This window comes from Xenopus laevis, chromosome 5S (genome assembly GCF_017654675.1).
Source record: "Xenopus laevis strain J_2021 chromosome 5S, Xenopus_laevis_v10.1, whole genome shotgun sequence".
Classification (NCBI taxonomy): domain Eukaryota; kingdom Metazoa; phylum Chordata; class Amphibia; order Anura; family Pipidae; genus Xenopus; species Xenopus laevis.
Window position 1 is genome coordinate 32,137,832 of NC_054380.1, and position 23,109 is coordinate 32,160,940.

Here is a 23,109-nt window from a genome sequence, read left to right on the forward strand (position 1 = left end):
TTTTTTGTTAAGTTTACTCCAGTACCAATATTGTTATTTTATTGGAAAGTACAACTGGAGATATTTATAATGTGATATCTTTGTATCAAGACGATGACTGAGCTGTTTCCATCATTCTTGTTGATATATGGTTCTGCATATAAAAGTTTCTAATATCATCTAAATTAGTGTATAAATTATAAAGAAAAGAACATTTGATGTCTTGCTTTCTTATAGTCTGAGTGAGTATTATGAAAAGCAATTGGAGAGGGAGGGAGAGAGGGAAGGGAGGGTGGGAATGAGGGAGGGAGAGAGAGGAAGGGAGAAGGAGAGGGAGGGAGGGTGAGGTAGAGTTAGGGGGAGAGGGAGGGAGGTCAGGGGCAGCAGCAATAGTTCCATGCTGAGAGTGGGTCCCGATGGCCTAGCCCAAACATGACTGTTCTTGACCCTGCAAGCTTAGGACCATCCGTATACCTGTTGTTAAGATCCAATTGTTGTGCCCTAGGGCCCTCGATCGGATCAGCCTAATATTGCCCCCGTCAAGGTGGGCACATCGGGGAGAGATCCACTCGTTTGGGATGTCACTAAACGAGGGGATTTATCTATGTATGGCCACCATAAGAGAGTTGCAGTACTTGTTACATTGTTCATTGCCTAAAAAGCAAAGGCTGCATGCGCTTCCTGTAATAGAAATACCACCAATTTTTGAGTTCTTCTTTCGTTAAAAGATCACTCGTGTCTCTCCAATTAAATTGGAGATGTGCCTCTCGGCTATATAGGCGAACGCTGTCCTCCAGACAAAACAACACACCGCCTCTCCACCTCCAAAATAAAAGGCAAGAGAGAGAAAACAAAGTTGCACACTATCTAGGTACAAGTGCAAATTCCCTGCTTGATTGCTACTCATGGGATGCACTTGAAATTACTCGCACATTGTTTCTCATCTGCAGTGCGGCTCCATTTTCAATTGTCACGGTCGGCACCCAACACCAGAACAAATGCCAAGCACCCTGGTCTCGGCTCGTGCTTCACCTGTAGTGTGACCGCCTTTGGCCTCGTGAGGAGCGCTCAGCTACTTGGATGCCACCAGGACTTAAACGAGAGGTGCAAGGCTAGAGGTTCTGGATAGGCAGAGGGGCACGACTGTTAGAGAGAGTCTTTGGGCAGAAGGTCGTAGTACAAGGCGTTAGGCAATAGAGTAGTCAGATCAGGCCGGGTCGAGGCAGGCAGAGAATAAGCGTAGTCAGGCAGGCAAGGGTCAAACCAGGAAGTCAATCAGAGGGGTTACGCAGAAGAGGTAGTCGGTATTCAGGCAAGGGTAAGGATCCAGAAGTCAGAATAGTCAAAAGCCAGGCAGAGGTCACAACAGGAATCAATACAGAATAATCAGAAGCACAAACGCACAGAAGCACCAGGAACAAGATCCTATAACGGGCAATGTGTGGAAATGTGTTTTGGCTTTAAATATTTTCAAATTTCGCGCCACTGTGCGCTGACGCCACACGCCAGTGCGCATGCGCAGACAAATCAGGAATCGGCGTGCAATCGTTTGTGACCAATACAGGGTAAGGTCGGTGCACTGACTCCATTCTTCCTGCAATCATATCACATGGGGTTATAATATAACTGGAAATTAGCAGGATAACAAGTACCAGAGTTTAATATCCAGGAAGAGGTACAACAAAGCCTTGTTAGTCCTCCATCAACAGAATTTAAGTTAATGGCATGGGGTAAAGGTGCTAATCTGGTTCCCAATTCAACACAGCAGATTTCCTTACAAAGTATTTTCTATCCATTCTGATTCCATCCATCAAATGCCTCTCTCCTCTAACCTCAATAAAAAATTTAAAAAAAACAGTACTAGCATCCTACAAAATAAATCTCTTAGCTCCTGCATCAGAATTATATTTTCTTCTTTCTCACCCACCTCTCCCCCTCATCAACATCAGTAAATCAGTAGAAGAGCAATAAGCTTATACACGTGTATCTATCAGTCGCCATTTATTCCGAAATGAAGAATTCACAGTTGTGTACTTCCTACGGGCCTTGAAATTCATGTTGTTGAGTCCAAACTGACTGTTGCTATTGGTTATTTTTAGCTGCTACAGCAGTAACCAAGGTATCCAAACACGTGATAAAACGAATAGCTCTCCACCCAGACAAAATATTCTTATTTAACCTCAATTGTATGTAATGAATACTCATTTTCCTTCCAGATATATAGAATATTTAACCTCTGCCTATTTTTCTTTCCCGTCTAATTATATCTTTGACCTTTGGGTACATAATGTAATTTTTTTTTTTTACAATATATGCATTGTAGAGATTGCAAGATGAGAAAATAATTTCAGTTATGGAAGCAGGATACAAATTCCATTCCGTAACCATTGTTATCTACATTTCCCCAAAGTTACCAAGAGGAATAAGGCCCTATAGGCTTCTGCTTAGGAACCCATCAGAGCCAGCAGCATGTAGCACACAATTTGACTTGGTCCTAAGGACTGTTTGCACAACAAAGCTTTTAGAAATCAAAGTTTTCCTAAGATTGTCTGCCTTTTGAACAATCTCCATTAGTTTGCTAAATTTTGGCTTAAGGCTGCCTTTCTTTTGTAGTCTTTTCACAAGCAATTAGAACAACAGAAGTGCAGACAAACAGCCAGATTCCCAAACAACCAAAAACCATAACTTTGCTTGCTGCCTAAACTCTTTTATATATACTGGTATATACCTGTAAGGGTGGTACTAGAGGGATTCCTGTGGCTGGGTATAAATTGTATTAATCTCCCTTAAAGGGGACCCGTCACCCAAAAAAATGATTCAAAATCCTATTTTATCACATTAGTCAAGCAAAATGAACTTTAATTACACTATATAAATTATTTGAATCTTGTTTCCTTTAGTCTGTGAATGAATAATTATAACAAACAGACAGGAGCCATTTTGTGGACACTGTTATTAAGACAATCCTTGCATCATCTCAGAATCTTGGGGAATGGGGGACCTGATGTCCATCCCCATGCCCTGGTTACACAATTAAATGGTAAAGAGAATGTGTGGAGAGCAGTGACATCTAGGAAGTGCTGAATGGAAAGTGAAAGTAATTGTCTGCCCGCCTCTATGCCACGGGCATAGAGGAGGGGCAGACAATATTTGATTGACAGCTGAGATTTTTAAATGAGCTTACAGCAGCTATGAATTCTTTAATAAAAAATAGAAATTGGATTTCATATTTAATTTGAAAAGGACTTTTATTATACAGATTTTTGTGTCTGGGTGACAGGTCCACTTTAAGGAAATTAAAGTGCCATTGACAGGTATTAATCAGCACCTCAAGAGTAATGCTGCTGAAGCTCTCTGGCGACAAAACATGCTGTTGAATTTTGCCAAACTTCTTGAACAACAAAATGTACACTATTGAGTACTGGTACCAGCCTGTTCAGGCAACAAATAAGCACAGAAGGAAGAAAGTGCCAATTACTGAAATGTTAGTGGAATACTGAATACTGAAAAGCAGAAGCAGATATCAGATCAAGTCAAACAGATGTAGAAATCTAGGGATAAACGAATGCAAAACCAATGCACTAGCAAAGATCCAAATCAGAATACTAACTGTTCACTTTCAGAGATTTAGAAAACGTGTGGAGGCCAGCAAAGACTGAGATAGTATGGTCAGTGGGGCAAAAGGGTCCTGAGAAAATGTTTTTACGGAATGCCCTGTGAAGATAGCCACCAAAGGAAAATCAGGAAAACGTATCTAATATTGTTTCCATGCCTAAATCTTGCTCAACTACCTCTTCCAGAACACTCCAACAATATATTGAAGGGTTAAACTGGAAGGCGAACTGTAAAACTGCACAATTCTTTCCATATGTTACATAACAGCAAGATGACTAATGTGCTATTGGAGATGCTTTTCCTTGGACAATCATTCTGTATCTGTAATCAGGCTTGGGGTAACAACTTATCCGCTTATTGTTGAGCCACTGACCTCTTGCTTGGGCTCTCCTATAAAACATGGCCACTTTAAGTTTTAATATTGTCTATGTTGCATTGTTCTTTTTGTATATTCGTTCTTATCTCAGTTCTTTCTATCCCCATAGCATAATGTTCTGTTTATTTTCTAGGGTTTGTAAATTTCCAAGTTATTGTGTTCTGTTAGAGAAGCACCTGTGTACTTCTGCTGTATCTGTAGCTGTATGCCACACCTTGTCCCCCTCCCTCCTTTACTTTTGTACTTGTTACAGTACATGAAACTGAAAGGTGTAGAAGGTTATAACAGCGCCTAATTAGTTATTTATCACTCTGTCTATCTACCAATCTCTTTCATATTTCATATTCAACCAACAGATATTTCAACTTGCAAGTCTTTGATATTTATTTGTATTAAATAGAGAAACAATATGATTGATGACCTCATAAAGATTAAAGGCAGCATACTGTATAACTGTGAAAGTGTGTGGTTGCCAGGTGGAGAAATAAGGAGAAGGTGAAGGAGAGATATGGAGAGATGAAGCTGGGGGGGGAGGAGAAATAACTGATGGATGAGTGAGTAAGGAAGGTGAAGGAATAAAAAGAGGAGAAATTATGGGTAAGATTATCAAGATTTTTCAAGCACTTGATGTTAAGACCCTCAAGGTGCATCTCATTAGCATGTTTAGTCGCTTACTTTACCTAAACTGTGATCATTTTAGAAGAAAAAGCAATGGGTAATTGGGTAATCATCAACTGATTGTTGGCATGTGCTCACCTTCCTTAGGAATTTGAGCTCATATTACAAACTGAGGTGGAGCAAAGCCAACATCAACAAAAGTTCTTTCAGCAAGGGACACATCAGAAACCCTAGGATTTGTCAGGAAGATCAGAATCTGTGTTTTGACTCAGCCTTTGAGAAAGAAGAGGGAAAATAGACAGATATATCTAAAGCACCCCATTTGCAACAATTGACATGGCAGCTACGACCACCAATGAAGCAGTATATGAAGATACATCTTCTTTACCATCGGGTTTCAGAGTTTTGGCAGAATTTCCTGATGTGCTGATGATACCAGATTTAGTAAGTAACTGCATTTGCTGTGCTCGAGTTGTATGCTACAGATAATTTAGAATTATCTCGGAAATAAAAATGTAATATAAGCTTCCTAATACTGAAATAAGAAACTTTCTAAATATAATCAATAAATAATTCTGTTGTCTAACTTGAGGTTGAAGAGTAACTTGATTATTTCAGAAACAGGTTGGAATTTTTAATTGATTATATTTAGATTTAGAAAATGTCAGTATTATGGAGCTGGTATTACATTTACATTTTTGTGATAGTTCCCCTTTAAGAAAATATTGCTGATCCAGTGCTCTGTTTGCTATATGATATTAATGGTGAGCTGGACTCTTGGCTTTAGGGTAACATTATAGAAGAGATGTTCAGTTCTTGCCGTTATATCCATTGAATACTTTGCATTGTGTAATGTTCTGCCAAAGGCAGTTCAATCCTTTGAAAAAAAGAAGCACTGCAGCAAATTCAATATAAGATCCGTATGCATTGGTTCCAGTAGGTAATAAGGTGTAATAAGATGTGATAAACACATTAGCTGACGCCTGCAGAGACACAATGCTTATAGATGTCATTATATGGCTGTATATACATATAAATCACAGTTTACAGACAGAAATCCAAATGACTTGATCCCAGAGGAAAGAAAGTCAAGGCAAAAAAATTCTATATGATTATAGAACATAAAATCTCAACTATGTAGCCTGTAAACAGCAGAGATATATAGAAAGACAGATAGATAGTTGAAAGATAGATACAAATATATTAGTGTATAGCAGTGATCCCCAACGAGTAGTTCATGAGCAACATGTTGCTCTTCAACCCATTTGATGTTTACCTTCAAGCAGGTGCTTCTTTTTGAACAGCAAGCTTTAGTTGCATAAAAAACATGTATACTGCCAGAGTCTCCTGTTGGCTGCAAGTCCACATAGGGGCTACCAATACCAAATCACAGCCCTTATTTGGAAGCCCAAAGACTTTTTGCATGCTTGTGTTGCTCTCAAAATTTTTTTACCCATGAGAGTGTGGCTCATGGGTACAAAAGGTTGGGGACCCCTAATGTATAATGTATAAATAAGGGAAACCTATACCATACCTTAAGTCTACTTGACTGGAGTTAAATATTGTGGGGAACCTTTTTTGTGGGGTTGGATGTGGAGAACCTTTGTGTAAGGGCTCTTAGACACAGGCGTTTCAACCTGCATTTGGTGGATCTCTCCTGGGTTCCACTGCAGGGGAATGCACAGTGACGGAACTACCGGGGGAGCAGGGGGTGCAAGCAGGCCAGGGCCCGCACCCCCTCAGGGCCCCCCGGCAGCCCGCTCACCACTGAAAGCCGCTGTGTACAGAGGGGGCGGGGCCCGGCTGCGCGTCACGCACCAGGGCCTGCCCCCCTCTAGTTATGGCACTGGGAATGCAGGAAGCAATGCAGCCAATTGTCCGAATCTATTTGTACCTGTTCAGGCACAGGCAAGCAACAAACTCAAGCGGAATGCATCAATTTGTGTTCGATGCCATGGCATCAACCGTAGCCAAAAACATTACATTGCCAACAGTCCCTGACATAAACTTTATTTTAATGTTACACAAAGTAAGCTTGTGAATCTATAACATGTCAGGGCACGGCTTATTTTCTTATGTAAGAGGTACTGGGTCATGTTACAATAAAATACTATAAATTACTATGCATGAATAGTGTAATATAATATTTTCAATAAAGGAGTTAGGTCGACAAGCAATAGTAGGGGTTTCTTAAAAGGGGGGGTCCTGTCAACTATCTGGTCGGGAGCGAGCAGGTTAGGGTCAGGTGCGGATCAAATTGTTCTTGACCCACTGTGGGATGGGCTCTAGGGAAGGTGGGCCCAGAAATGTTGTCGTACAGGCCCCTGCAATTTCTGAGGGCAGCCCTGAGCACAGCATAATGAAACATGTCAAGTGATTCCATAGTAAGTGACCAAATCTATGAACAAGGGCCCTTCTATGAGAATTCTGGCTGCTCCATTGAAACTTTCTTTACATCGTCAGAAGAAAAATCATTTAGCAACTCTGAACACATAGGGGCAGATTCACTAAGGGTCGAATTTCGAAGTAAAAAATACTTTGAAATTCGACCCTCGAATTGAAATCCTTCGACTTCAAATATCGAAGTCGAAGGATTTAGCGCTAAACGTTCGTTCGATCGATCGAAGGATTTTTCATTCGATCGAACGATTAAATCCTTCGAATCGAAGGATTTTAATCCAACGATCGAAGGAAAATCCTTCGATCAAAAAAAGTTTAGCAAGCCTATGGGGACCTTCCTCATAGGCTAACATTGACTTCGGTAGGTTTTATCTGCCGAAGTAGGGGGTCAAAGTTTTTTTTAAAGGTAAAGTACTTTGACTATCGAATGGTCGAATAGTCGAACGATTTTTCGTTCGAAACGTTCGAATCGAAGTCGAAGGTCGTAGTCGAAGGTCAAAGTAGCCCATTCGATGGTCGAAGTACCCAAAAAATACTTCGAAATTCAAAGTATTTTTCATTCGAATCCTTCACTCGAGCTTAGTGAATGGGCCCCATAAACATTGCTATATCTGCTGATCTGCAATTGCTCAGTGTCAATATGTTAGATACCGGTCAGGTGAATGATGTACTGTACGAGTACTCGCTAGAGAATTTTCTTGCTTCTGAAATTAAGTTTAGAGAGCTAGGGTATGCAGCACAGACAGATTTAGAGAAGATTTACTTCTCCTTTAAAATAGAAGCACCCTAATAGGGGTATATTTATCAAAGAGTGAAGTCAAATGTTGCCACAGTCCTCTAGAATGAAATTCCGCCACTCTCCATTCATTTCTATGGGATTTTGAAAGGTGTATTTATCAAAGGGTGAACTTTCACTTTCACCCATTGATAAATACTCTTTTAAAAATCCCATAGAAAGGAATGGAGAAAGGCTGAATTTCACTCTAGAGGACTGTGGTAATCTCTAAATTCACTCTTTGATAAATATACCCCATGAGTGTAGCTTTTCTCCCCACAGCTGCCATCCCTCCCTTTCAGCCAATTTCTATAACATGCTATACTGGTGATTCCACGCAGGGCACTTTTTACCAACAATAAACCTTTTAGGAAACACTGTTTTACATTCAGCCGTAATCTGGAAGACACCCAGGCACATATAAATAAAGTTACGTACCAAAACAAATAGGGAAGTTATTTTAGTTCTGCCTTAAAATATTCTAGGGTCAATGTTTTATTATCTGGAATCTTTTTATGAGCAGTACTGCTTGTTAATAGATATAGATCTTTCCACTCTTTCTATTTTATATTTTGGAACATTTTGCTCTATTGTAAAAAAAAAAAAAAAACTTTTGATAGTGGGAAGCTGATAATGCTCAGTGCTTCAGCCATGACTTATTGAACAAAAGGGCAGAATGGCTTGCAGCAGTCGAACATATAGCAACTCATTAAAGATGTTATTCACCTTTAAATTCATTTTAAGTACAATAGAGAATGATATTCTGAGACAATTTGCAATTGGTTTTCATTTTGTATTATTTGTGTTTTTGAGTTATTTAGCTTTTTATTCTTTATTCAGCAGCTCTCCAGTTTTTATCAATCTGGTAGCTAGGGTACAACTTATCGTAGCAACTATGCATTGTTTAGAATAAAAGACTGAACTATGAATAGGAGAGGGTCTGAATAGAAAGATGAGTAATAAAAAGTAGCAATAAGTAGCAATAACAATAAATGTGTAGTCTTACAGAGCATCTGTTTTTTAAATTGGTCAGTGACCCCTTTTATAAGCTGGAGAGACTCAGAAGAGAAAGGCAAAAAAAAATATAAAAAAAAAATAATGAAGACCAATTGAAATTTTGCTTAGAGCTGGTCATCCTATAACATAACTAAAAGTTAACACAAAGGTGAACTGCCCCATTTAAGGACTCTTACATGCGGGCATTTCAACCTGCGATGGCACTCCTACGCTCCACTGCAGGAAAAACACAGCCCATTCCTCTGGATCTGTCGATACTCATTCATTCCACCTATGTTTGATGATTGCAAGTGCCTGAATGCACCTGAATGCGCAGGGGAACGTGAGTTGAAATTACCTTGTGTAAAAATCAAATTATCAACACAGGGAACATTTGAGCAGTAACCCCTTGAAAGAAATCAAATGTTTGTTTTCAGTATTTTACCTGCAAAAAAAGCTATTCATTGATTGGTTGCTATGGGTGAAAATTTGCCCATTTACGCTGGTCATACACTATAAGATCCGCTCGTTTGGCGATGCGAGCGGATGTTTCCCCTGATATGCCCACCAATGGCAGGGCTAAACTAGTTAATCCGAACGTTCGGCCCTAGAGGCACATGATTGGATTACAACAAGGCGCAATGGGCTTCGATGGGTCCATTGCCTGAAAAATTAAACCTTCCTCATCGATATCGTGGCCAGATATTGATCGGGAAGAATGTCAGAAGCCCCCATGCATGGGCAGATAAGCTGCCGAATTGATCTACAGGACCGATATCGGCATCTTTAATCTGCCTGTGTATCGCCATCTTTATTAATTGATCTTTTCTTATCTCATTGTTGTACTAGTCAGTTATCACAATATCATACAGTATATCTGTGTCACTCTTATGTGTAATAGTAGTACTTCATATAAAAGCTTTGCTAATTTTCTGAGTGTTTATTTCTTCCTCTTGGGTGTGCATTGGAATGTTGATGACTGTTTTCTGAACACCATAATCCCTCTCAGTTAATTTACTTCTTCATCCTTTGTCAACATCCCATAATCCATTTGAATCCCAGAGCTAGCTTGCTTTTGAAAAGTTAATGCAACAAACAGTCTATTTAGTCAGTTGGTGGAGATGATAAAGGCTAAAGATAATTCCCCTCCTTACATATTCCAGCAAACTGCAGGTGTACATAGGGGACACCCATGTGCCACTCCCTGTATGGATAACTGCCAGTGCAGGAAGTAATGAGAGTGCAATTCTTTTAACTACAATCTGAGAGCACTAAGAATAAGGACAACTCATGGGGTAAAAGTACAATATTGTGTACCTTGCCCTCCATTCATAATACGCCTATTTATATTATAACAGTGCCCTTTTTTGACTGCCGAAAAGAGGCTCAGGTCCCATTTGTATATGGAGAAGTGTACCTTAAATAAAACTGACTTTTTTGCACCCCTAGCTTTAAGCACAGGCCTCCCAGATAGATGCAAGCTGATTCTCCAATGAGAATTATGCCTATTAGCCCTATTCATCTTGCTATTATCTAACATATTTAGATTACCACTGTGCAGTGTTACTTTAAAACAATGTTTATAAGTGTTGAACTACAGCTCCCATCATCTTCTTTAATGGGGGCATGATCTATTCTTCCATTGCAGAATTGCTCTACCTAAATATAAGCATACGCCAATCTACTATCAAGGGTTGAAGCTTGCAGAGAGATGTAGTCCAGCAATGTCAGAGCTGGTGTCTTGATAAAACAGTTCTACAACTCTCCAAGGTCAATGAAAATCATACCTGGCTCCCTGTTCCTCGTTCATGAACTGAATATTAAACATATTAATTCTGGTTTCAAACACTGCACTATACGTATCTGTGCTACTGTATGCATTGCAGTGTAATATTGGCAGGCTAAAATAGCTTCATCATCCCCCCTAAAGTCCATTAAATTCTTGAGATGGTACAGCAGTGACATGAATCACTAAGATGGCTGCAGTGACTTGTACAGTATGTGTGTTTTAATGTTTGCACTAAAATAGAAAACCACAAAAGGGTATTTGTAATTCCAACAAAAAAGTTAGGGTTCATAAGTTAAATAAGAACACACAAAGGAACACTCAGTGGGAATTGCATTGTATTGTATAGTCAGGGTGTGATTCCTTTCCAACATGTTAAGTTTTTTGGTGCCGTTACAAACTTGAAGTGGAATGACAGGTTTTGCTCCAGGTATAATCTCATAAGTAAAGCCTATTTAGTGAGGGACATACTGGTATGTGGGCATATCATTAGAAGGGAGTGTGTGAATACATATTTTCATTTATATGATTATATTCACAGTGCTTAGAAATTATCAGCCAGACACAAGCTAAAGTATAAACAGTAAGGGGCTGATTCACTAAGCTCGAGTGAAGGATTCGAATGAAAAATACTTCGAATTTCGAAGTATTTTTTGGTACTTCGACCATCGAATTGGTTAAATTCGTTCGAATTCGAACGAAATCGAACGAATCGAACGAAAAATCGTTCGACTATTCGACCATTCGATAGTCGAAGTACTTGCCCTTTAAAAAAAACTTCGACCCCTTACTTCGGCAGGTAAAACCTACCGAAGTCAATGTTAGCCTATGGGGAAGGTCCCCATAGGTTTGCTAATCTTTTTTTGATCGAAGGATTTTCCTTCGATCGTTGAATTAAAATCGTTCGAATCGTTCGATTCGAACGATTTAATCGTTCGATCGAACGAAAAATCCTTCGATCGTTCGATCGAAGGATTAGCGCTAAATCCTTCGACTTCGATATTCGAAGTCGAAGGATTTCAATTCGAGGGTCGAATTTCGAAGTATTTTTAACTTCGAAATTCGACCCTTAGTGAATCTGCCCCCTAGTCTGAAGTCGTAGGAAAGCTTTTCAAAGGGTTAATAAAGGATAAGATACTGGACTTCATAGCAAATCATAATACTATGAGTTTGTGCCAGCATAGTTTTATGCGTAATAGATCTTGACAGACTTACTTAATTTCTTTTTATGAGAAGGTAAGTAGAGACCTCGATTCTGGGATGGCAGTGGATGTGATTTACTTAGACTTTGCTACAGCATTTGATACAGTGCCACACAGAAGGTTACTGGTTAATTTAAAGGAGAAGGAAACCCTTTTGCAAAAAAACTCGTACCCCCCACCCCAGGTATACCCCCTTCCCTCCTGCCCCCAGGCCAACTACCCCCCCCCCTGGAGAAATGCCCAATACTTACCCCTCGGTGCAAATTCTTCCAGCTGAGTTCCACGCATCCATCTTCTACGTCCTCTGTAAACTGAATGGGAGATCGGTATTTGGAGTTGGAGCAGTTTGCCGGTTTGCGACAACTGCGCATGCGTGGAATTACATGGAAATTGACAATCTCCCAGTCATCTTACAGAGGACACGGAAGATGGATGCGTGGAACTCCGCTGGAAGAATCTGCGCCAAGGGGTAAGTATGGAGTATGGGGCATTTCCCAGGGGGGGGTAGTTAGCCTGGGGAGAGGAGGGAGGGGGGGTCTACCTGGGGTGGGGAGTATGGTTTTTTTTTTGCAAAAGGGTTTTCTTCTCCTTTAAGGAATGTTGGCCTGGAACGTAGTATTTGTACCTGGATAGAGAACTGGCTAAAAGATAGACTACAAAGTGGTGGTAAATGGAACATTTTCTAATTGGACCAGTGATGTTAGTGGAGTACCGCAGGGCTCTGTACTAGGTCCCTTGCTTTTCAACTTGTTTATTAATGACCTGGAGGTGGACATTGAAAGAACTGTTTCTATTTTTGCAGATGATACTAATTTATGCAGAACTATAGGTTCCATGCAGAATGCTGCCACTTTGCAGAGTGATTTGTTTGGGAAACTGGGCAGCAAACTGGAAAATGAGGTTCAATGTTGATAAATGCAAAGTTATGCACTTTGCCAAAATATGTAAATGCAAGTCATACACTAAATGGCACCTTTTTACCCATAAAGAGGATCACCGTACCAGAGGCCACCCCTTCAGACTAGGGTTAAAGAACTTTCATTTGAAGCATCTTAGGTGGTTCTTCACAGTGAGGACAGTGAGGTTGTGGAATGCACTGCCGGGTGATGTTGTGATGCTGATTCAGTAAATACCTTTAAGAATGGCTTGGATGATTTCTTGGACAGACATAATATCAAAGGCTATTGTGATACTAAACTCTATAGTTAGTATAGATATGGGTATATATAATTTATGTGAAAGTATGGAGGGGTATGTGTATGGATGTTGGGTTTTCATTTGGAGGGGTTGAACTTGATGAACTTTGTTTTTTTTTCAACCCGATTTAACTATGTAACTATGTTTCTGATATCATTTTACATTGTACAGTAAGTACCATTTTGGCTTTATATTCAAAAGCAGGCAAGGAGGCATTTGCAGTTTTTAGCTGCCGTTGAGATAGAATTGGCCTTAGCAAGGCTCTGCCATTGTTCTCCTTATTAATTATCCTGAAATTAGAAGAGGGACAAACCATCCGCAGAATGATTTCATTTACACACCTAGCTCTCCAATGCCAGCACCTCACATGTAATTGCCGACTACATCAGCCAGTACGTCATCCCAGTACTGCTCACCATAATTACAGTGTAAAATAAAGACTGCAACTCAGACCTTGACACGAATGCATTATAAAAACCCTAGAATTTTTTTAATGGGATCTGGTCATAGATAGTACAGACCCCTCATACCCCTGCCATGTGTGCTTTTAAATACAAATTGAAAGTCTTGTAAATTAAAATGATGGGCACATAGCAGTTTAACTTTATAATATACACATGTATGTCTGTATATAAATATAAAGGACAACTATAAGAAGTCGTGAGCTGGGGATAAGACTGACAGGACAGTCATCCGTGGGCAACTTGAAGTGTGTTCCAGGTCCCTATGAAGATTTTTTGTGGGGGACCCTGTGCAGTCTAGGGACGCTACTGCTCCCTGCCCAGCTGGATATTGTCAAAATTTTCTGAATCAAACCATGTGCTATTGCCCTTGGCACTTGTTGACATGTGCTATCAACATGAGTGTAGAATTCCTGTGGTCTTTGCTTACTGATTGGCCCACAGACAGACGAGGAAAGCAGAAAAAGAGTGGGGAATTCAGGGCAAAATGGCGGTGTGTAAGAGACCTAAATACGGTTGTTTATATCCCAACAAAGCCGTGTTATGTCTATATATTTTATATCTACCATTTGTATATGCAGTATCTGGAGACTTTGTTCCGGTGATCATTATCCTTCAGAGTTATACTACCGGTATGGGATCTGTTATCTGGAAACCCATTATCCAGTAGGTTCCGAATTACGGAAAGGCCGTCTCCCATAGACTTCATTATAATCAACTAATTCCGATTTTTAAAAATGATTTCCCTTTTCACTGTATTAATAAAACAGTAGCTTGTACTTGATCCAAACTAAGGTATACTTAATCCTGATTGGAAGTACAACCAGCCTATTGGGTTTAATTAATATTAACATGATTTTCTAGTAGACTAACATAAATTAAGAATCAAAATATGGAAAGATCTGTTATCCGGAAGACCCCAGGTCCCGAGCATTCTGGATAACAGGTCCCATACCTGTATACTGCAACTTTAGCCTTGTTTGTGCAGACATTCAATATGATGAGCACTTAAGGACTTTTAAAGTGGGTGTGGGGTATTTATGGAAGGGGGTTCTTCACCTCCACCACTGGGTCTATGGTGAGACATACTAGAATCACTATGAAGCCTTCAAGTAAGAAATACAATAAGCTTCTCACACAAACAAAGTTTTTACAAACAGTGTCTGAGCCTGGGCAACCACGTCACACACTTACACACACACATACCTAAAGGCTACTCTACTGAGTTTTTGGTGTTTTTGGCTTCTTACAGATTTTTGGAGGTCTCGTATGGATTCTGGTGGCTTCTTCCAAAGTGCCATTACCAATTTTACAAGGATGGGTCATGTTCGTCTCCGTATCCCTTTTTATCTTCAGTTTTCTTTTCATGATGCTGTATTGTGCTCATGCACATGGGGGAAAGTCATCCTGGACAACAATTGTGAGTAACTTTATTTACTGTCTCTATTGGAACAGCAGCCACATCATACATAAGGTGATGGATAGTTGCGTGGTGGATAGGTGCATGCAAATTTTGAATCAGGCCTTGCTGGTGATTAGTTCTGCCTTTAACTAAAATCTTTTTCCATGCTGAGGTCTGTCACTGCTCCGTGTGGTTCAAGTATTATGCTTTTGGTACACCTAGTTTTTTGTTGGGTGACAGTGGTGGGCACAGCCCTTAAAGCTTGTTGAGCTTGTTGAGTTCTGAGCACCTTTATATGGGCATAATGGCACATTCCTGTTGAAATCAGATATGTGTCACCATCCAGGCTGGTGCAATAAAATCAGCATATAAAAATGGCATTTTTATCCATATTCATTTTTAGGGCTTAGTGCTCCTTTAAAGGTTAGATTAATATCTAAAAGTAGTATTTCTTTCTGATATTGAGATATAAATGGGATATGTGTCTTATAAAGATATGAGTGGTATATGTGTATGCTTCCTCAACCATTGCTATTTCCCAAAAGTATTAAAGGATTCCTAATTATTGTTCTTTAAATTCAGGATGCATCCTACCACTGTATTGCTGCTTTCTTTTACTTGAGTGCCTCTGTTCTGGAAAGCTACTCCACCATTGCACTGAATGATCTACCATTCTATCAGCTTTACCAAGAGAATATTGCGGCTGTGGTATGTATAGGAAATCAGTTCAATGAACTACAAGACATTTTATATTTTGAAAGCCTGTACATTAATATTGCCATTATACAGTACGTGTGAGATCAGATCTACTTTTCTGCAACTGCACAGTCAATTAGTCACAGTAATTAGTGCTTTCTTTTTGGCAACTTAATTGTACCTGGGCAGCTTTGAGAATAAACCAGCTTTATCCACAACCAGGATCTAATTAAACACTTCTTACAATATGTCAGTTATCTAGAATAACCTTCAACTGGCTTTTAGTTATATGAGGGTTTGAATTGGAACCTTAAGCTGCATTCTGTCTGCAACCGGTAGGTGGATTAAAAGTGAGCCTAGGAGTGAAGTATTGTTATTATTTATTGCTTTTCTTATGCAGGCCCTCCTTTAATTTAATTTCAGAATTTTCTCAGCCCCCTGCCCTATTTAATCTCAATACCCTATTCTTTATTTCTTCCACTGGAACCAGAAGCAAAGATGCTTTCCTTGCTGACTCTTTGGACCTATCCACAACATGTTACATCTATACACATAGTGCAGCACCGTCAAGGAGAAACCCAAAATTACAGCAGAATCAAGTATATTTTCAAGGGTCAAGTTCACTATGTTTCCTGATGTTTGAAGCTTAACTGAATAGCTCCCTATGATATGACTCCTACACATAAGCACTTGTATGTTCTCCTTCACTGACTTTTATATGCGTTACACAACAAATGAATGCAGGAATTAATGGAGCCATTCATCCCTGTGTGTCCTGTACCCATGGCCCCATGCTGATCTGCCAAATGCAGGTAAGAGAATGAATGTGGGTATGATCCACATTAGGAAGATTGGCTCCTTTAGCTCCTCGTTTCCCTTGAGGTGGAATGTATAAAAAAAGCCATTTAAAGAGGACACACAAGTAAGCGCTCATGCATAAGAGCCCAAACATAATGGCGACAGCATTTTTACCAGAGATGCTTAAAATAATACTTTACGTGTATATTTAATCTTGGGTTAACTCATTTTGAAAGCTACAAATTATTGAGTTATGGATTTACATTTTCTTTAAGGCAGTGGTTCCCAAACTGCGGGGTTGATGCCCCTGGGGCTTAGAACAGTGGCCGGGAGGGGGTGGGGACTTTGCATGAAGGCCTGTTAAGATGAAAATTGTGGAGAATGCTGTCTTAGGGTGGCAATACCTGGAGAGATCTGCTCGTTTGGCAATGTTGCCAAACGAGCCAATATGCCCACCTAGGGCCCAATGATCGGATCAGAAAGGAGGTAAATGGGAGGTCGGAAACGCGTGACCACATCAACAAACAGATGTGGCCGCGATCCGACGGGGTTTTGAGTCCCATCCGATCGAGATCTGGTCGACATTCGGCCAGATCTTGATCAGGGAAGCCAGTCAGAGGGCCCCAGGTCTGTCGGTAGCTTTTATCAGCCTGTGTATGGCCACCTTAAATTATAACTGAAAGCCAAGCTTAAAGATCAGTAAGGTTGAGATTTGGCATGAATACCTTCTTGATCTCCAAGATGAACTTGAAAGCTTGCTTTGAAGGATCAGTGAGGGTGAGATTTTGGCTTAATGTCTACTTGATCTCTGACCTAGATGAACCTGAAAGCCCTCATTGGAGATCAGTTAGGGTGAAATTTGGCATGAATGCCTTCTTGATCTCCAAGATGAACTTGAAAGTACACTTTAAAGGATCAGTGAGGGTGAGATTTGGGCTGAATGTCTACTTAAACTCCTAGATGAACCTGAAAGCCCTCCTTGAAGATCCATTAGCGTGAGATTTGGCATGAATACCTTCTTGATCTCCAAGATGAACTTGAAAGCTCACTTTGAAGGATCAGTGAGGGTGAGATTTGGGCTAAATATCTACTTGATCTCCTAGATGAACCTATGCCTATTTGCTCTCCTACATATACCTGAAAGCCAAGCTTGAAGGTCAAATGTGGTGAGGTTTGGGGTGAATATGTACTTGCTGTCCAAGATATTCTTTAAACTTCTAAAAATCTATGACTGACCGATACACCTTTATTTTCCTATATACCTGTATATACAGTATATATGTTCTTGAGCTAAGGGGAACCAATATTAGGGCCTTCAATAGGTGCCTGCCCAAGAGTTGGGCCTTCTAGTGACGCTCGAGCTGTAAAAGGTTGACCACAACTTCATTAAAGTAAAAGAACAGTAATTTGGTGAGCCCAAATAAAACAATATAATAAATGTTCTTGCACACTCAAACCAGCGCCAATGTGACTTCATTGTAGCAGATGTAGAACCTGTAGTATGTTTGGAACATGTGCTCACCCAGACACCATTGTGTGCCTGTAATGAATACATAGTCCACACACTGTATCATGTAATGGAAAAAGGATTTATTTAGAAATCACATTACAATGGCATTTTCAAAACATTCTTGCCACCTTTTTTTCAGGCCAGTCATGCAAAAAAACAAACAATATAAAGTACAAACAAAACGTCTTACTTTGTATCATATATGGGTGTGATGCACAGTATAGGTTGTCATGGGAACTATAAGTAAAGAAATACATTTGGAAATTTTTTAACTAATTTTGGCCCCTAAATGGTATTTGGATGACATCATCTAGGGTGCAGAAATGAACCTTATTTAGTAGCATTCCAACACTGGGCACAGTCAACATATTTCTGTATGTTCCAGTACAAAGCACAGGGCTAGAGGAATGCGAGGGCAGCTTCTTGTAAGAGCAAACAATGTCTCTTGAGTCTACTTTCTGTACATACTCAATACTTTTTTCAAGTTCAGTCATTTTCAGATAGTTCATTAGAAATGAAGACTTTTATGAATTAGTTTTATTTCTATTTTTGACAGTTTTGACTAGGGATGCACCGAATCCAGGATTCGGTTCGGGATTCGGCCAGGATTCCGCCTTTTTCAGCAGGATTCGGATTCGGCCAAATCCTTCTACCAGGCCGAACCGAATCCGAACCCTAATTTGCATATGCAAATTAGGGGCGGGGAGGGAAAACACGTGACTTTTTGTCAGAAAACAAGGAAGTAAAACATTTTTCCCCTTCCCGCCCGTAATTTGTATATGCAAATTAGGGTTCGGATTCGGTTCGGTATTCGGCCGAATCTTTCACGAAGGATTCGGGGGTTCTGCCGAATCCAAAATAGTGGATTCGGTGCATCCCTAGTTTTGACAGATGACAGTATGTCACCTTTTTAAAGCAGCTCTTTCTAAAGCAGCTCTGGGAGGAGGGGGTCACTGTTCTAAATTGATATGAGTTGATACATTTGTTATCTTTAGTCCTGCTGAGCAGAATCCCTGAGTTTCATTAAAGGGGAACTCCGGCTTCCAAACCAAAATTTGATAGAGGCCCACATAACACAGAAACCCCTAATATACCCATCACAGTTACCTGTTTATTCAAAAAGTATGAATAAATGCCATTTTCTATGCTGAAATCCAGCTGTTTAACAGTTCTTCTCTATCTGCATCATTTGAAATCGTGGCAGGGAAGGAGGGACTAAACACTAATGTTACAAATTGCACTGTGATGTCCCATTCCTTATTGAAATCACGTGTGAAGGGAATTGTGGGGTTTGGCGGATGCAGGCTAAGGAAGATTGCTGCTAAAACAAAGTAACAGTAGTCAGCCAGCTCAGCAAAGTAGTCAGAGAGATCAGTAGGACAGCAGGGGACTAGGTTTAAGAAACTGTCAGAAATCATTAAAAATCATGAAAAGTCTGCATATTTTTTAAATGATGTATATTGCAAAATTGCTTGAAATTATGTTTACTTTAAAGGAGAGTTCCCCTTTAAAAGCAGCTGTTAGAATTGATACAATAGTTGCTAATATTCTGCACCTGGATTATTGAGCTGCCAGAGACACTAAGGGGCATATTTATCAAGGGTCGAATTTCGAACTGAAAAAACTTCAAAATTCTAATTCAAAAAGACCAACTGAAATTAGGTCGAAGTTTTTTTTTGGTCGAATAGGTCTGTTTTCGATCGAATAGGTCCGTATTTGGCTGAATTAGAATCGTAAGAATCGAAGGAATAGTGCATTGGATTGAATTCGATTCAAAGTTTTTCCCCAAAAAAACGTTGCTTTTTTTTAGTCCAAAATATTTACTCCAAATAGGTTCTAGGAGGTCCCCCATAGGCTTAAACAGCAATTCAGCAGGTTTTAGATGGCGAATGGTCAAAGTCGAATTTTTAAAGCGACAGTACATAACAAATTTCGATATTGTAATTTTCGAATTCTTTTTTAATTTTAATCGAATTTGGACTATTTTCTAGTCGAAGTACACAAAAAATAGCTCGAAATGTAAGATTTTTTCATTCGAAAATTCACTTCTACCTTTGATAAATCTGCTCCTAACAGTAAACTTTAAACTTACATTTTGGAAAAACTTTTAAAACAAAAGGAAAGCAATTGAAAAAAATTTATTCACGGTGATCTGAAAACAATGGAACTGAAGATGTATTGATAGAAGAATTTTAGATGTCAGTGTTTTGTTATAAAATCTAATACCACATTTTGCAAAGTAAATAAATGTAATGCAACCCTAAATACTACTGACTCCATGGAGGAATCAAAGACACAGAAAGTTCAACCACAACAGTATGTAACTGCAGTAGACATAAGTCAGTGTCCAGGCCCATGTACAGATGTGAATAGTGGGTATGGGATTAAAACTCTGGGGGCTCTGGTTGCAGGTATGTCAGGGAAGTGAAGTCTCAGATTTTACTGTGGATAGGGCTACAAAGTTTGCACTCAAACCCAAAGGCCTATGTTTACACCACTGATATTGTACGCTGAGAGATGCAGAGAAATTATTAAGATTAAGAGATAAAATAAGATAAGGCACTTTGGGGCTTAGTAGTGTACCAGTTATTTTGCTGGGCCTTCTAGTTGCTTACTTGATACTTTTAGCATTTTAATGTTTTGCATGGGGAGGTTGAATGATTGAGTAGATGCAAGGGTGATAGACTGTCTGGGAAGGACTGAGATAGAAACTTGACAATGCAAATAGACAGTAGATCACAGGGATAAAAACAAAAGGTTTGTGTACATGGAAGTATAGAGATGAGAAATACAGAGATGAGAGAAGAGGATTTTGTTAGGATACACAGGCATTAAAGTTGCAGAATGCTGACCAAGAGGTCTGTGTTGGAAGAGCAGAGACATAAGTAAGACTGTTGGCAATGGCACTCTTGCATTGTGGATATGTCTTGTGCAGACAAAGGTCCTATAGCATAAAAAGTTTGTGAGACAATGCAGAGATCTCTGCTCTCGCTGTCAGTTCTTTTTGTCTCTACAGAGGAGCCTACACAAAGTTGCTTTCTAGTGTTTCTGCCATGTTGGCTGAAGGCCATGGAACCAATGCTGGACTTGCATTCTCAAAAACATGCATGCCAAGTATAAAAAAGTTTTTAAAAAACCCTTTATTTAAATAAAATGTCCACAGAGAGCCTAATGTGCCTCGTACACTTATTCATAGGCTCATGATGGCCCTTTGTGGATACGTTTTTACTGTGTTCTGCTACCCTCAGCTGAAAGTTTGGGGCTTGGTACCCAAAGCCATACTTTTATACTGGGAAGCTTTTATTGATTTATAGACAAATACAAGAGGCCTCTGCACTCAACCCATTATCAATATATTTAAGACAGAGACATTTTGTGCATACAGCTACTAAAAAATGCCTTACCCTTTAAACAAAACAGGGATTGTTTGTCCATATATTTCAATATATTTAAGCTGGCCAACTACGTCAAAGTCATCCCATATCTGGACAGTCCTACACTCTGATTCATTAAGAATTCTATTGCTTCATTATACATTTTACACAGGGATAAGTTTTACCTGCAACTTACTTGCTGTTTTCAAAGTAAAACTCAGAAACTTGGTTTATTGATTTATAGACTTGGGACCTTTATCCTGGATTCATTGGCTGCAAGGTCCCTGAAAGCTTTTAGCAATAATTATACATATGAACAAAGCAATATGGTAGGGCAGCATCCAAGCAGGATCCATCCACACTCCTGTTTAACACTTTTGTGTTGTTTTCTCTTTCAGGTGTTTGCCTATCTTGCCACCCTATCCTATACAGTTCATGCCATGTTCTCGCTCATAAGGTGGAAAGGATCATCATAATTCTGAAAAACGTTGTTACAAATCCATGAGAAAGGTTCTACTTGAAATAAAAGCTAAACTACAATATGAACTGACAGAGACACTAGGGAAATACCTGTCCCGTGTGTATGTACCGTGTTAGGAATATATTTGAATTCCGCACCAGATGACACAGATAGTTACACACCCGAGCCCTAAAGTGAACACAATCCCTAAAGATATATATATGCCAATGTCTCCATTCAGTTACAGATGTTTGTGTTTTATTTGAGTTTTATAATGTGTTTTCCTTTTATGGTTTGAGCAAATGTATTTAATGTAAATGTGTGTTTACAATTTGCAGAGTTTGATTTCATCTCTTATTTGAATTGTAAATATGGAGCCAAAAAAATCAGTCACGTGCCAATCAATCTTAGGAATAAAATAAATGTGATTTTCACTTTTTCACAAGATAAGAGAAAGCACCGATTTTTAGACACTTTGGGAGGTGTAGAGTGTAGGGGTAGAGTGATTTGCCACTAACCGCATGTTAAAAACCACACAGGGAGAACACCCCAACCTTTTTGTGCCATTGCCCTAATAGACTAGATTTCACAGAAGCCTTCTCATGCTCTAAATGAAGACAAAAAATATAAAAGTACTAAGAAGTGCAGGTCTAGTTACTCACACAAAACAACTAGCTGGCTTCTTTCAAACAATAGATCAGTAAGTGCAACCTGCTAATGTTTACTACAAAGGAAACTATACCAAACTGGGTACCAAAGAATACATTTGTGCCAAATTTCAACAAACCCAAACTAGTGCTTAAAATACAAAAAAACTAAAACTAAAATAAAAAAATGTGGTAAAAACAAGGGGCTTGCCATTAATAACCCTGACAAAGGGCATGGCAGCAAAATAGGTTGGGTGGATATCGAGTAGCCCTTATAATTCCCAACCAGTTCAGGCAGGATACTACTGGGTGTGGACCGTATGAGTACAATGGAAGAAAATAATACTACGGAGCTACATTTCAATACTTTATGACCTTAACTCTAAGCAAACCAATTATGCTATTGTGATTTTAGGACATTAGACATGATTGAATTGGAAGCAGTGAGTTTTTCAAGAATTCACACCTTAGTGGACATAACATTGCAGTTATTATGGAGCCAGGTGAATCATTGCAGATCCCTTGGAAGCGGTAGCCGACACAACCATGGAATATAATTATGGTAGGTGACTTTGCCATGAGACAGACTACTATGTAAAACTAGTATCTATACTGTTATCAGTTCAGGGCTGTCAGTCACTCATATGCACTATAACATATCCTTGATCTTAGTTACAGAGCTATCATGCCATGAAAGCACTAAGACAATCTTTCAATTTTCTTTTAAACTTTTGCTGATATCTCAGCTCCTGACTCCATAATATGATGATTTTATCATGCATTATTGGAAAAACAGGAGACCCAGGAGTACAATCGC

General features: G+C 39.4%; 1 protein-coding gene across 1 annotated transcript; it reads left to right on the forward strand.

The window, feature by feature from the left end:
- Window positions 1-4,746: 4,746 nt before the first annotated feature.
- Window positions 4,747-22,092, forward strand: LOC108717794 (myelin and lymphocyte protein). Its single transcript, XM_018265142.2, has 4 exons — window positions 4,747-5,032; window positions 14,658-14,825; window positions 15,390-15,515; window positions 21,584-22,092. The coding sequence occupies exons 1-4, from the start codon at window positions 4,925-4,927 to the stop codon at window positions 21,659-21,661; spliced, it is 480 nt and encodes a 159-aa protein (XP_018120631.1). The 5' UTR covers window positions 4,747-4,924; the 3' UTR covers window positions 21,662-22,092.
- The last annotated feature ends 1,017 nt before the right edge of the window (window positions 22,093-23,109 follow it).